Source organism: Mycena indigotica (genome assembly GCF_014461135.1).
Source record: "Mycena indigotica strain 171206Taipei chromosome Unknown Mind.scaff0004, whole genome shotgun sequence".
Lineage (NCBI taxonomy): Eukaryota > Fungi > Basidiomycota > Agaricomycetes > Agaricales > Mycenaceae > Mycena > Mycena indigotica.
This window is the reverse complement of record NW_023503003.1, coordinates 5,912,989-5,928,880: the sequence shown is the minus strand read 5'-3', so window position 1 is coordinate 5,928,880 and position 15,892 is coordinate 5,912,989. Positions and strand designations below refer to the sequence as shown.

At 53.8% G+C, this 15,892-nt stretch overlaps 2 protein-coding genes across 2 annotated transcripts; one reads left to right on the top strand and one right to left on the bottom strand.

The window, feature by feature from the left end:
• Positions 1-638: 638 nt before the first annotated feature.
• MIND_00560800 (F-box domain-containing protein) lies at positions 639-2,150 on the top strand (the record flags this gene model as incomplete). The annotated part of the gene is made up of 1 exon (XM_037362382.1): positions 639-2,150. One exon carries the CDS (start codon positions 639-641, stop codon positions 2,148-2,150), a length of 1,512 nt encoding a protein of 503 aa, XP_037222674.1.
• Positions 2,151-13,824: 11,674 nt separating this feature from the next.
• On the bottom strand, positions 13,825-14,670 carry MIND_00560700 (uncharacterized protein; the record flags this gene model as incomplete). Its single annotated transcript, XM_037362381.1, has 4 exons — positions 14,449-14,670; positions 14,256-14,401; positions 14,146-14,204; positions 13,825-14,096 (listed from the first exon to the last, which is right to left on the bottom strand). The coding sequence occupies exons 1-4, from the start codon at positions 14,566-14,568 to the stop codon at positions 13,825-13,827; spliced, it is 597 nt and encodes a 198-aa protein (XP_037222673.1). The 5' UTR covers positions 14,569-14,670.
• Between the last annotated feature and the right edge of the window lie 1,222 nt (positions 14,671-15,892).

Below are 15,892 nucleotides of genomic sequence, written 5' to 3'. Positions count from 1 at the left end.
CTCTCCCATCGTGCATTGCGGGGCTTGCAGTCCAAGTACGCGCAGAGGATATACTGCATTAACGAGGAGTTCCGCCTCGCGCTGAGAAAAGCAGGTGTATTTGGTAAAGAATTCGCCTGCTGCCAACAAGTTTGGTGTGGCGGTCGTGAGCGTGAACGGATGCGGTAGATGTGCGGCGGGGGTTATTCGAGATAGTGAGAACGGCGCGGTTGAGCGCAAAGCGGTCTGTGCCTCTGAAACAGCAAGTGTGGTTGGGAGAAAAGACAAGAAAAGATTCGCGGTCACGTCACCATCACTTGACACCTCGCTTGGCTCAAACCACCACAGCCAGTGCTAAAACCTCTGCGCAAGAAGGAGAGAAGAGTCTCAGAAGACGGTTGGCCCACCCACACGGGCCCTCGTTGTCTTGCTGAACGCCCTTCATCTTGACACCCCTTCACGCGGACTGCAATAAACTGACAACTCGAAGAACAAGTTGAATAATACACGGCGGTAGGAGACTCGTAGTAGTAGTGCGCTTCTCATTTCTGAGCTTCAATGTGCTGACACCTACATTACGCAGCTTACTATACCCTGTTTCTACCGCCAACCTCTGTGCTATCATTCACCTTTCTTCAATCGTCACTTTTGACCTCCTCATGTCGCTGCCTCTCGTTGTGACCCGACTCGACATGCTCTCCTTATCCCATCTACTCGACCGTGACCATGTCCACCCACATGTAAAACACAGCCGAACCCCATCCTTGCCCCCGATTCTCCGGTTACCAACAGAGCTCCTCCTCGACATCCTCCAGCGCTCCGTCAATTCCAGACCGGGAAGAGACAAGGAGCCGCTGCGCATCCTGGCTAGACATCATTGGCTTGCCCTTTCCACCGTCTGCTCCAAATGGCACGACGTCATTTTGGGGACACAGATGATTTGGGCAGACATGGATATCTGGTGGCTAGACCCACGACACGAAACTTCTGCAGTTGAGCTGATCCAGCGCTCGCTGCTGCGCGCCGGGACTTCTCCGCTCCGTCTCACTGTCGATGTAGCCCACACTTACGACGCCCGAACGGGCCAGCCCATCCGACGCCAAACGTTCGCTGTTTTATGTGCCGCTTCAGAGCGTTGGCACTCGCTTACACTGCGTGTGGAGCCCGGTCAACTGGTAGACCTAGCGCCGATTCACGGGAAGCTACCTCTTCTGGAGCGACTTAAGCTATCCCGCGGCCACGATGCAGCCGACAGGCAGTTCTTCGCAGACTGTAACCTCTTCGAGTCAGCCCCGGCGCTGAGAAGCTTAACATTCGAAGACTTCCCTCCTCGGGTTGCGTGGCATCAACTCACCGAAGTGCGGCTAAACGCCACGCCGTGGCCATTCGGACACATCCACGAAGCTGTCTACAACCGGCTCGCGTTTATCGAGCACTGCTCAGCTTCGTGCAGCGTAACAGTCTGGGGCATCGAGCGTCCTTCAAGTTACCGTGAGGACCAGCAAGATCTCGCTGATTGGCCGACTCAGCCGCCCCTCACATCGCCAATCAGGTCATTTTCCCTGGCCACCTTCTCTCTATACGACGGCGAGGTCCCGTTTGCTGGCCGTATCATCCGTCTGCTCGATCTCCCTAACCTCACCGAATTCAAACTCATGTCAACACGGTCCGCTGTCAACCGCTGGGACGCAGCCGCCTTCGCCACGTTCACCAATCGCTCGCCAAACATAACCACTCTGCATATCGGCGATACCTTCATATCTCCTCCTGCGCTTCTCCAAGCGCTCCGCGAAACGCCTCTCCTTGAGGATCTTGTTGTTGAAGACATCTACCGGTGCAATTCTGACCACTTTGTGATAACCGACGATGTGCTGCACGGACTGCTTGACCCCATTCTGGTGCCGAATCTGCATCGCCTTGAAATTACATCGTTCCTTCAATTCGACCACGATCTCCTCCTCGAAGCTCTCAGACTCCGCGCGCGCGCACAGCGGGCTGCTGGTGGGACTTTTGTCTTCCGCGCTGTGGTTCCAAATCTGGCTAAAACGAAGGATCAAGCACAGTACCGCAAACGCTGGCAGGCGAATGAAGGGAGACACCGGCTTGCAGAGACGCTCAAACAGGGCTATCAAGATGGGTTGCGATTCACAATCGACGTTGATGAGGCGTAGGATGTTGGTCATTCTTACCAGTGAGATAAATAAGCAACGACTTGAAGTTTGGATGGGGATGGGACACGGGAGCGGCACCATTGTCTTGGCGTGTAGTCTGCGGGATGTTTGTACATCGGCCCGAGAAAAGCCAGCTCCATTGCCAGCTGGCGCGCTCGCAATCGTTGCTTTCGTTTTTGGTGTGCTTTTTGTTTTTTGACTTTCAGTGCTGTACCCTCCAAGGAACTTGAATCAAACCTTTGAGGCCTCTGAACCGTCATATCACCCCTTCAAGCCTTCACACATCCTTCGTACTCATGCTTTCGCTATTGTCCTATTCACGGACTGGACACGGAAAACTTTTATATCATGCTACGAACATCTAAGCACAAAAGAAAAAAGAAAGCGTGCCCAACGAGTCGGCAGAAGAACAACAGAGTATGTCCGTGTATGATAAAAAAAGGCAACCAGTATCACATCCGATCAAGCTCAAATTGACCAGCGTAGACTCCAACGAAGGCGGCCATCGGCGCGGAACAGGACGCCGGGTCTTCAGGAGACGTTTTCACTGGCGCTTCCGGGCCAACTATATAGTACGGGACTGGGCCGCGAGAGCGATGGTATGAAACCAATAGACCGCGAGGGGGATAGCCGACTGCGACCGCTGACCGCCAACCCAGCAAAAGCCAGCACGTAGTCCCCAATATATCCAGAAGTGAAAAGGACACGCATTGAGATCTTGTGGTCGATTATACCGAAAATCAGGAAGACAAGGGCCTCAACGACCAGAGGGTGGCGGAAAAGGAATTAGGGATGACGAGGACAGCATCCTTCGTAAGATGGTACGTTTGTCGAGCCCAGACTTGTACACGGAGATACAAGATCGCATGCTGAGGCGGTGACTGGTAAGACGATCGCGACAAAGGTGACGCGAAAAGACCTCGAGCTCGCCCATTTCCGATTTTGAAGCAAATAGGAGACTATAATATTAGATAGTCGCTGTCGTTGGAGGACAAAGAGCCTGAGGAGCGCGTTCAACGCGCTTTTCCATGTGGGTGTTAGTAAAGCACCCGTTGCCGCCCGCCGAATGGCGACCAGTACCCGGACTTGCCCTGACTCTTCAAGTTGTATCCTTCAATGTCCCAAACCGGTGTCAAGGAAGGCATTTCCGAGCTGCCCGTTTATGAATCTAGCACCAGATTTCCCAAATGAGCCGCTCGACAGGCTATACATCCTCCGCACATACCCATTGGGCACCTTCTCCCCCCAAAGCCATATCCGCGCCCGCACCCACGAATCAGCATGATACGCAACGAAACCGTGCCCAACAACCGCCTTGCGCCACGCATAGCCACGCCCCAGTGAATGAGTCGAAGGAAATCGATGTGGGGCAGCACCGCATGCACGCGATAGAGCAATCTGCGGCGCAGTCGTCAAGATACATCGAAAGCTTTTCGCCAAAGGTGCGGCACGTGATCTTGCCATTATGGGAAGGGATCGTCGCTGATAGCAAGCGAGTGGATGCATGGGGGTACAAAGACAGAAAAGGGGGAGGAGTGACGATTTTAGTGTGGCGAAGGGGAGAGTTGGGGTCGTAGCACGAGGAGAAAGATGGAGGTGGCGTCTCGAGAGCCTGTTTTTCGCGCAGTCGCCCATGTTAAGTTCAAGCGGGTTTTCGTGGCCACAGGACCATTGTTACGCACGTGTCTTCCCCAAGTACATGTCCCGCCCGTTTCGTCTTCCCCAACTCGGCCCCAGGCCTTTGCGCCAGAAAACGGGCGATGAAAGGGCCCATAAAGTATAAATGGAGCCGATATGGTCCCACGAGCTGGTGAAAACGGGACTGTGGGCATGTATGTGGCGGCAAAACGTATAGTAGGCAGGCGGGTCGGTGTCGTCGTTGTGCGAGGAAAGCAGCGCGCGCGGTGGGCGGCAAGTAGGATGCAAATGACGTCGAACCCCCCTCGCTGACGACCAAACTGGGAGAAATAGCAGAGAGGGGATGGGAGAAGCGGTAAACGCGCTGCTAGACGACTGGACAAAGCAGGGGCCGGTTAGCCGTGGAGAACGAGACGATGGACTTGTTTGGCGCACCAAACATCTCCTTCTTTTAACCAGAATGGGACCGACTTTGAAACGAGGCGCTCCGGCGGAATCTAGAAGCAGAAGAGTGCCTTCAGATATGGAGGACGAGACGGTACAGTCGCTCCACGCACCGGTCGCCGGCGAGCGGCCGTGCCTTCTAACGCCATACATCGCGATTCATTGGGAATTGTCCAGCATGCAAGCAATACGTGGCGTTTGGGCAGGATGCGGGGGAGGACAAGGGTGACGTGGCGGGTAGGAACAGAGAGCGCGGGGTCATCTGCGGGGAGAAAAGCTCTGGGCAGGACAGTCAGTAAAAGCGACGAATATTCCAGAAGGATTCACCAGCGCGCCACAGTCTTCTGCCCTCGGGTCTCAAGGCGGTGACCAGTGCCCGTCTATGACGATAGCTGAGCGAGAACTGGGGTGAAAACCAGTGCTAGCGGCCATATTCGTCGTGGTGGGGAAGAAGCAAGGGCAATCGGCCCGACTTGACATGTGACAACTCGCCGGCACTCTTTCCTCCTCCACCACGAGCAGGATAGACTCGAGCCTGCACACAAGCGTCGACGCTCATACTCGCAATCGACAGCCCATCATCAGATAGAACAACTGCCTATAAGCGTCAGCGCTTAGGTATCCGCCTCTTCAAGTTTCTTTGCCCGAACTTGCTGCCTCAGAAACATCCTCGATGACGATGATGGCGCAGACAACGAAGAGGAAGGTTAACCCAGAGAATGGCAGAGCTGGCTCCAGGTGCGTCGACTCCGAGCTCTGTCTCCAAGCGTTTTGAATTTCAGGTACTAGTACATGCAGGGTGTCCGGAAACGGGGGCAATATGGCACTCGAAACCATGGAATACCGGTACTCGCTGCCGAAGACACGGACACACACTGCTGGCGATGATGACCCGACAACACAGCTTCATTTCTAACAGGGACTATTTCTCGCCAAGCAACTGTGCGCCCTTCCCAACGACGACCCCCTCCAAACGACGATCCCCGTTGTCCTTCCCCGCGAATCCGACAAGTACACCACAGCACATAGCCGTCTACTCCCTTCCCTCCAAACAAGCACGGACTCTGGAGTCGGAGTCGCTGGAGACTCGTCGCATACTTACAGTCATGGCTCTCTGGGCTCCGCTAGTTGTGGGCACGACCACTGGCACTACGCGTTCTTCGCGTCGATAAGCGGGCTAAGCTTCGAGCTGTCGTTCGCTTTTGCATCGGATTCTTCATGCAAAATAGTAGGTCGTCGTCTTTTTACTCGACTCTAACTTCATTATCTGCAGTCCCCCGTTCTCGCGTCCCCTCATTGCCATCCTGTGAGTTTTTACCTTGCTATCCTCTCATATAGTAGTAATGCTGACCGCTTTCCAGGTAATGCAATTCTGGTCGGGCTGGGCCTCCCCGGCCCTCACTGCCGCATGCATACTCTGCCTGACCGCCGTCGCGTAGATCGTTCCTTCGTTTACGACTCTCCCTCTCTGAACACTTCTATAGTGCTGTTTAGTACCCGTGTACGTTTGCATATAATGTCGTCTTCGGACCCATTTGGTGGGCTCTAGCCTCTCCCGACTCCCGAGCGAGGTCTTCCCTCTATCGACTGCCAGCCCTGAGCCGCCTCCGATTGGAGCAATAACCGTTCGCTAGTCCTCACCAAGCTCGCAATAGTGATCACGATGGAATACTCGCCTGTGTACTAACTTGGCGATAACCAACAGTGTGCGAGCACAGGCCGATGCCAAATCCTCGCCGCCTCGAAACTCCAATTCGACCACAGTCTCCTTCTCCTACTAGTGCTTCAGCCGCGCGCACAGCAGACTCTAGAGTGGACCTTTCTTATTCCTATGTTGTGGTCTTCGTTGTGACAGAGGATCAAGACGAAGGTGTCGAAAGGGCCGAGAAGGAGGTCTGTCGTGCGACGCTGCTCGAAAAGGGCTGCTGTCGACACTGGACAGTCGAGATGGTTTGCGATTCGATGTCGATGGAGGGGGTAGGGTGAACTCGAACCATTTGGAGAGTAATGTGCAACGGCAAAAGTGGAGGGTGCGGGCACCGGAAGAATGACGGAGAAGAAGAATGACTCTTTGCCGTCCACGTGCCCACTGGCACCCTCTCCTTTCGTTCTCACTGTCATGCAAGACGAGTCAGATAACCACATCGGTTGGCCATTCGACTTCCAATACCAGCGGAACCACTTACCATTCTCCTTCCAGTGCTGCCTTTGGATCTGCCTTCGATGTACACTCCACTCACCCCTGCGCAAAAACAACAAATAGAAGCTTTGCTTATACACGGCCACAACGAGGAGGTTGCCCTGGAAAATGACATTGTCGCCGCCCGCGCACGCCTCCGGGAGGCGGACGCCCTGCTGGTGAAAAGGCAGCGCGACAACTCCGTCCTCAGCGCCTTCCTCGCGCCAATACACGCCGTTCCGGCCGAACTCCTGGTCGACATATTCGAGCACTGCATCCCCGCCAGCCGTCGCGATGAAGCCCCCGCTGAACATTTCACGAACGACGCGACGACAGTGCCGCTTGTGCTGATGCATGTCTGCTCGCTGTGGCGAAAGACGGTTTTGAATGCGCCGCAGCTTTGGCGCCAGCTTGTCCTCTGCGTCTACCAAAGACATTCTTCATCTGCACCCAGCCCCGAAGAATTGCTTGCTCGGTCGGGGGTCCTTCCGCTGGACGTGGTGGTGAAGCCCGGGCCGGATCGGCCCGTCTCCGAGTCAGTGCAAAAATTCAACACTGAGCCAGATAGGCTTTGCTTCAAAGTACGGTAACAACCATGATTCAGATTCGGACCGATGCTCACATTTTCCACTGTAGAATACCATTGAATTGCTTCTCAGTGCGGAGGGCTTTACTTCTCGCGTGCAGTCGCTGTCAATATCATCAGTGCCCGCAAGGTCATTTTCCGATCCGCCACCACGGTTTACGCAGCTGGCAACACTCCATATCGAGACGGATTACGATGGCCATCCAAGCCTTGTGATTCTCGAAACCTTCCGCAATGCCCCACAACTGAGGAACCTGAACCTACAACTGTCGCAGAAACGGCCCCCAGAACCGTCGGTGATTTCAAGTTATGCACCCCAATTCCCATGGGCCCAGCTTTCCCGCCTCCGTCTCGTCTACCGACACTTCCAATACGACCACCTCCGGGTCACCATGCTCATCCTCGACATGCTCGGCAGATGTCGGAACCTGGCGGACCTGCTTCTCGAGTGGCTGCCTGGAAACCGTAATTCTTTACAAACCCTTGTTTCCAAGCCAATCCGCCTCCCCGCCCTGACAAAACTCCTGCTCGGCCGTTCTACCCACACCGTCCTCCCGTTCCTGCTCGCCCCCAGCCTCGAAACCCTCGTCGTGCACGAGCTTGTGCTGGGCCCGCTGCTTCAATTCACAACAAACTCTGCCGGCCTGGCTACCCTGCGCGCACTGGATTTGGACGTGGGCTGGCTGGACGATGAGGAGGCTGTGTTGCTGTCCGCTGCGCTGCTGAGAAGCGACAGTCGCATCGAGACGCTCTATCTGCGAACAATCAGCAAACAAAACATGTATAGCCTATCAGGCGCCCTACCTGCCTTGCTCATCGAGCATCTGGTTTGGAAGAGCGGCCACATAAACGCGCTCCCGTGCATGACCACACTGGGTATCGCGACTATGCTGGCCGCAACGCAGGACAACGGGGCGCTGCTTGTCCGCGCCATCTACTCTCGTGTCCAATTCAATTCGGGCTTGAAAGAGGCAGTCATTGAGCTGGGGCATTCAACCACTAGTTGGAGCGAGGAAGTGGCCGACATGAAAGCCAAGCTCATCGCCGACGGCATCCTGTCTGTGGTGGAAGACTAGTGTAGTCTATCTTGCCGCCAATGCTATGCATATCCACGTTGCCACAAACCATCCTAAGAGCTGTATAAGAAACGCGGAATAGACTATGAATTGCATTCACCCATGCCGAAATCTCACTTTGGGTACCAGATTTGGACAAATCTATGTCCGTGCAATCAATGCCGCTTCGCCACACATATCGAGCAGTTCAAGTTTGATCTAGAGCCAGGTCAGCGAAATGATTTTGACAAGCAAGAGGAAAACCTTTGTAATCGTGTCACCGCGCCCGCGCAGCTTCCCCAGACTTTCGTCTGCTCCGTCGTATTTGCATTTTAGCACAGACAATTTTGGCAAAGCGGGAACAAGATCCTAAGAGCCAGGACGACTCCGGGGCCAATCTGGACAGGCACTGCGGGCAATTGAGTTTAAGTCAAATAAAAAGACGGGCAGATACTCCGCGTGAAGAACTGAATCCAAAAGCCAATGCAACGGCAGCTGCAAGGACAACCGAAAACCGTTCAAGCGCCATGAGCGAGCCGCAGACGTTCGGCAGACTGATTTCTGAGATGCAAAGTGGCGAAAGCATTTTAAGAACGCCGACAGCCAGAAAGCCACTCATTTTCGCACAGGACGACGCCCCATACCAAGGGCTGATAATGGAACTTCGAGAGCCTGTGGTCGATTCTCCCGCAAATCGAGAAAACATGCTCGACCAGGGCCTGAACGGCCAAAGGGTGGCGGGAAAAGAAATGGGGGATGACGAAGATATCGTCCTCAAGCGGTTTGTCGAGCCCGGACTAGTACGCGGAGACACAAAGTCGCATGCCGAGGGGGTGACAGCACGAAACAAAAGTGGCGCGAAAAGACCTCCTCAAGCTCGTTCGTGTCCGATTTTGAAGTAAATCGGGGACGGTTGGTTAGAACCAACAAGCAGCTTTCTCCAATTCAGATGACCGCTCGTGAGTGAGGGAAAGCGAGGCATGATTTATCAGAGTTAACAAAGATGCTTGTAACGATAGGCCTGTGCATTCGTTGTCAAGTAGCAGAAGATAGGCTCAAGACAATACGTACCATAGTACATACTCCGAAGATTTCGACTGGGAATTCTTCCCAACAGCCTGTCGCTTCGCGAAAGTCACCAGCACAGCCTTGCCCAATACCCTTGTCGGTGCCTTCATCTGCTACCGCGAGCAGCTCCTCCGAGTCAGTATCGAGCACGTCGTGGCGGAAACTAGAGCGGTCCAGGAAAGAGCACTACGTGAAAGCCACGGTCGGGTTGCGACAAATGGGAAGGTGTTGTCGACAAAGATGTTGGGGATGAAGACATGTGGCATACTGTGCTGAGACGAGAGGCTCGCGATAGGATCGATTGGCGCGTGGATGATATGTATGGTGAGGCAGAAGGTAGTTATTGCGGTTTGCCGGCGAGGGCAACGCGCTGGGGAGATCTTGAAGAGACGCAGTTCTCGGGCTGCCCTGCCCGATTCAGCGAGTGATGAGAGTACGACTAGCACTGAGCGAATGATAAGGATAGCGAACGCTGAAGCAAATGAGGACAACGCACCAGTGCCTGTAAAGACCCATTTGACCGCCCTCCTTCGAATCCACCCCTTCTCTCCACGAAACATCCTCTCCCGCATCAGCATACTGTTCTTATGCTCCATCGCCATTCGCGGCCGTGTGTCGAGCAGAAGCGGTGTCGGTACGAGCAAGCCTGGCCAACGACATGACAGTGCAGAAGAACGAGGATCGTGTGATGTCACACACATTGCTCGTCTGTCGTCGCGCCGAAGGACACCGTTCAACGCTAACGTGTATGACTTTGAGCTCTGCCACCCTCTTCTTAAGCCCCCGCTGATAACAAACTGAGGTAGAAGTTCACGGACTTTTTGGATCTACATATCGAGATTCGACAGACTTTTTATTGAAAGCAACAACTCTATTGAATCGAACAGTACTAAGACAATTTGGATTTATTATAGCTCGTCCTGCTTCGCGAGCATCGACTGCAAGCTTCTTTGCAGGTAGGCAAAGTCGCGCATGTCCTTGGCCGGAATCATCCCGGGGCCCCGCACGCGCAGGGAGTTGAGAACAAGACGAGTAAGCTTCATCTTGTGTGCGACACCGCTGAGCAGCGCATTCGCAGCTCTCCTAGCAATTCCCTCCAGGAACGGCCGAATTCTGGTGAGTCTCCTTTCAATGAAGGAGATCGACTCGAGGTTGGGGAGGTAATCGAGGCGCGCGAGGTCCGCCGAACATTGCTCTTCTTCATGCGGGTGCATGAAGAAGAGGGTTAGAGTCAAGTGTTTGACTGAGTTGAGCGTAGTAGGAGACAAAGTGGTGCGGTAAGCGCCGTAGCTCAATGGCGCAAAGGTCAGAGATGTTACGGGCGCAGACGATCGAAAAACGCAGGGGCCCAGGAACTGTGCATCATCCTCATTTGTGGGTGAGAAATGGAGTGTTGTCAGTGCAGGCAAGTCAAGAAATTGCAAGATGACGTCCTCGCCCAGGCCCAGCACCAATGTCGACAAGCGGGGCAATCGTATGGGCGGCGTCGAGCTCTCGTCGTCCATAAAGTCCTTGTCGAATGGTACGCGTATCGAGAGCGCTTCCAAGCCCACCAGTTGTGCGAGTAGGAGGAGAACCTCCGGATAATGTATGCGTCGAAGAAGGGTCAATTTCTTCAATCGATGAGTAGGAAACGACAGGCGGGAGAGTAAGCCGGTGAAAGTACCGATAGACAGCTCGCGCAGACGGGGAAGGTTCATCAACAAGTCGTTGGACTCAATCCCCAACTCTGTGAACCGTACGTCGAACGTAAGTTTTGTCAGGTGCGGGCAATCGATTCTTCCCTCTATTAGAGCACCTGGCCAACACGCGCTCCTTAGCGAGGCTTCCGCCCACCGCTCAGCAGAATCAAATATGAAACTGGGAGCCAAGTCGCGGTCCATGATCAGGGTGGCATTGATAGGTAGGCCGTGTGTCCGTGGCAGGAAGTGCTCAAATAGTAAGTCGTGCTTGGTGTCACTAGCACGGACCAAGTAGCATGTTTCCGCCCACAAGTGCGGGTCTGCAATCGCGACGCTCCGCCAATACCGACACACGGCGGTAATCCCTAAGAGCATGCGGGTAGTTTCGACATGAGGAGGCCCCCCAGACAAGGTAGCTGCCGCAAAGATGTGGCATAGAGCCTCGGCAGGGAGAGTGTTGACTGGGTAAACGAGGCTGGATAAGTCGTGCTGGACCTCGGCGAGACGGTCTTCAAGGGTTTGCAGCTTTGTCTTCAGCTCGTCAATATGTGATTTGAGTTGTGCTGCCTCTTCTCGGAGCTTAGATTTGGTAGGACAATCAAGAAAGTCGGGTCTCAGTCCGCACAGTCGACGCAAAAACGCAGTCGCTTCGGCAGTGTCCTGATAGCATGTGTCGAGCATTCGATTTGCAGATCTGGGACAGATGAGGCTTTATGTAGCTTGCAAGTGCAAGTATACAGTACTCTAGTCCTTGGAGAGATGGTGAATCTGTGGTCAGTATTGTCGCTGTCGCAGTTTGCGTCAACGTCAGAGCCTGAGGATTGTCACGCGTTGCTACTCTTGCCTCTTTCTATCATTCACACCACTTCCAAGCAACCACCCCGGCAGCTACAGCCTCCATATTCACCATTGTACCGCGGCAAACGAATGCTGGAGCTAGTCGACGATGGAATGACAACTCAACAGAGCGGGTGAAGCGAAGGCTTTGGAGCAAAAGCGGAGCTGGTGTCGGTCGGGGTGCGCCTTTTGCACTTGTTTTCTGGCCTGTTCTCACTGGGCTTTTTAGATAATAGTCTCTAATATGGCACACCCTCACTCATTCTCCGATAATACAACGATTCGTCTTGTCAATGCCTTGACCGCCCATCATTGACAAGACGAATCACATCGTTTTTTTCACCACCGGTAACCGGGCGCAGGGCTAGAATATGAGCGTATCGTCCGCTGAATTCGAGTGCGCGGAACAGGTGATGAAGGAAACCAAGAAGGTGCCGCATTATGCTCGCCATTTGCCTTGGTTCTACTAACTGTGTTTGCAGCTCCTCTCCTCGCCCTCCACCCGTCTTCTCTCCTCCGATTTGCCACCCTCCCTCGCCACATTCAACTGAAAACCAACATACCGACTCGTCGAAGTCGTCTCCCGCTACACTGGTGCTTAAAGACTATGGTGGAGGGGCCATACCTACGAGGCGCTGCAGAGCTCGGGAACCAGAGTCTGAGCGGCTTTTCCGATTGTGTTGGGGTACGCCGTTATCTTCCGCCTGGCTCAGTTACTAGACATTGGGCTCTAGCTTTTCGGGCGTGTGATGCTGCAGGACCTTCTTGTCTTCCGCGACAGGCAGAACTCTGAGAATGGGGAAGAGCGCTGAGAGGCGGAACAAAAGAGGTGGAACAGAATCGAGGGTGAGTCCTTCCACAACCTTCCCGGTCGTACTGACTCGATTCGAGATGCTTTGGCTTCTGTCCCCACTGCTACAATATTGTAGTCTTTTTCTCAGCTGTACATGGCTTGTATTCGGCTTCCAATGCAGCAACCACTTGCTCATTTGTGTCGTCTCGATGCATTTCAAGTCGTAATGAAGGAGCTTCGCTCAAAAGTAGCGCGCGATGCGTTCGCAGATGTGGAGTCGCTGCACAGAATACTTCACCAGATCCGACACGGCCAACACACCTTCCTCTCTCTCTCATTCCCGACACTCGCCAACTTGCCACGCCCTCAACGGCACACTTCCACTATCGCTACTATCGCTGTCCCTTGTTTTGCACGTGTCGCCACGGGTTACATCGTCACTCTATTCGAGACGACGATAATACTCTTTCAGTTCCCGTCCCGTGCCGACCTCCACTGCACGCTATACAGCACTCATATACAATGTGTTCCCCGGTGGATCCGTCGAACCCCTTCCCTGGACTCGGACATACTTTCGCGAGTACGAAGACTTGTTGTGTGGCCAGTCGCGAGATCGAAATTTGCAGATGGTGGGGACAGATAGTGTCTTAGTTGTGCAGTTGTGCATGCTCTCTGGAAGAGAGCAAGATGTGAGATTATAATATTGTCGTAAACAAAATGAATCAAAGTCACGAAGAAATTCGAAGAAAGAACGGGGAAACACAGTAAGAACGGCATCGGCAAGAGAAATGGCTCGGTAGATATCCAAGGAAAGAGGATATAATGCGATGGTAGATAAAGCGCAGGGTTCGGGAAACTTGACAGACAGCCCAGGCGGCCCTTTGCATCCACCGTAGGGCATCCTTGGGGTGACAGATTACGCCTCCAGACCACCAACGACCCAGCAGACCGTCTTCGGAGCGGCTCCACACGCTCCCCGTCATCTGCACACTCGGGAAGGCCACCAACGCCAGCCCATTTCTCGCTCTCCATCTCACAACCATCGCCCATGCCGTCCCGGTAGTCTTCACCACAAACGCGTGCAACAACTGCCTTGCGCGTCGAATACCGGGGCCAAAAGAATTGGAGAGCTCGGAATTGAGACGGGGGATAATGAGATGCAGTCGATAGAGCTATATTCCCCGTTTCCGCCGCGATACAAGGTCGTTTTGGTAGGCAAGAAGCACGTGACTTCCTATTCTGAGACGGGCGTCTGGATCGAAGGCGCGGGAGCAGCACGCTGCGAGTGGAGGTCAAGGACTGTTGGCACAGTATTTGGAAGCTGTTGGATGAGCACTTGGCGGGCAGGATGTATGGCGACGAGACATGCCGATGAAATGAGGTAGAAAGCGACTAGTGCAAGTGGCGTTGACGAAGGCTATGTGGAGTCCAAAGGGCAGCGCGAGAGGCAGTGTGGTGGTCCTTTTGATGCGACTGTGCAGATGCAGCGAAACTGGAAGGGAGCGTCCAGTTCATGTTGCCGCTGACTGACATGGGGAAAGATTGTCGCCGAAAAGCCCTCAGGCTGGTGTGGAGATAGCGAAGTCCACGAAGGAGATGAAGCCTGAAGATAATTACGCGGGTCATCTTGCGTGTTGGCCTGGCGCATTGGCGGAAGCTCCAAACTTCCAACCGACATGAGACACCAACGTGCGGAAAAGGAAAAAGACTCACCACTCGAGCAAGCCCCGCATCTAGTCCCGTCTCCATCATCATCTTTTCTTCGCGATAGACTGCAACGATCTAGTCGAACGTGGGGAGAGTAGATGAAGCGAAAAACGTACCGAAGACCCGGTACCTTGACCGTATTTCCTTCGTTCGCGTCGACTGGAGTCAAGCATGGCAGGCGGTCTAGCACCCCTCCTACATCTTCGTCGACACGCTGGCTGTATTTGACCGGGTAGCTGGTGGAACTGAGCCCAACAGCTGGCTTTCCGACACTTAGCAATAAAGACGCAAAAAGAGACCGACACGCACCTTTACCAAGCCGGTCTTGGTTCTGCCCATTCTAAGCATTCGTCCCACACCGGCGCCTGCACGAAGTCCGCCTGCAGATCGCCCCATAACCAGCCCACCTCCACGAAAAGAGTCTGTCATGCGGCTCTGCGGCTTCAAAGACACAACGTGGCTCTCCGTCGAGTGGTCCAACAGCAAGTCTGCGCGAGCATGGATACGAGTGGCGGCAAGGCGGGTGAATTGGAGTAGAAAGACGACGGACAACCGGACTCGTCGTGGTGGGCGGAATGAGAGTGATGATTTTCGCGGTCACACTCTTGATCACAAATCAATCGTCTTTGCTTCATGCCCACTAATAGTAACAGGGCCTTTCCACTCTCACTAAAGCTCGAGCGCTCTACCCTGATGACAACTTATTGAGCTGGGTATTGCCTGCCACACGACAAACAGTCAAGGGCGCGCCATGGACAACTTGAATTCAGCTTAGCTTTTCAAAACTTGCGTCGCAAAGCGCCCTTTGATTTCTTAGCCTTTGGCACTTGTGGCATACATGGCCATATACTCCTTGGTGGTCGAATGCCGATGCGTGGAAACTTTCACCCAGACGTCGATAGGTGCATTGTGTTGCTTGCTCTTTTCAAATACATTAATAACTATTTAGTAGTAGTCAGCTCGTTCCGTTTGAGCATACCTATCTTCATTCATGGACAACCCGTGTCTCTCCGAGTTCGCTTTCTCTGCACCGGTGGCGTTGATGTCTCTGACAACGCGCCCGCTGATCCTACTGCGATGACCAGCGAGATGTGGGAGCGATTCAGAGGCGACGCATTAAGACTCGAGTCGCAGACGTTGTACGTGAAAAGCGAGGCAAACTCTCCACTGTGTGCGTCCTAGTACACTTTGTGCTGCTCTTCTATCCAATGTTGATGAACGACAGATTCGAAGCTGGACAAGACCGTGACGCTCCATGAGGGCTTAGAGGCCGTCTTACAACAGGATTATCAAGCCACTCTTACTACCGGACCCAGAAGCCCATCACCTCCCACCGAACTCGGTGTTCCAAGTCTGACCATGACAAGTCTGATGATCGCCCAAAATTCTGTGGCATCTGAGGCTCGGCAGAGCATAATTCACCCCAACGACAATATAAGGTTAGGCCACGATGCGTCTACTAATACTAATGTCTCGGTTCCAATTCCAAGACCCTGTACATCCCGCTATCGCTCATCGCAATTCTCAATCTCAGTCGATGGCTCCAAGTGATTGAATTCTTGCTCCCTTTCGGCAAATGGTGTCGTGGCGAGTTTTTTCCTTCTTCAATGCTTAAAGACTCTCATCTTTATGACCGTCTGATAGACTCCCCCGTGCACACGCTGCGACATCCTTGGTTTTTCCGGCCAGACGGAAATCAAGTCAGTCGCTCGGCTGCCGCTCTTACCTTTTGCTGACCGACTTTCCAGGTACA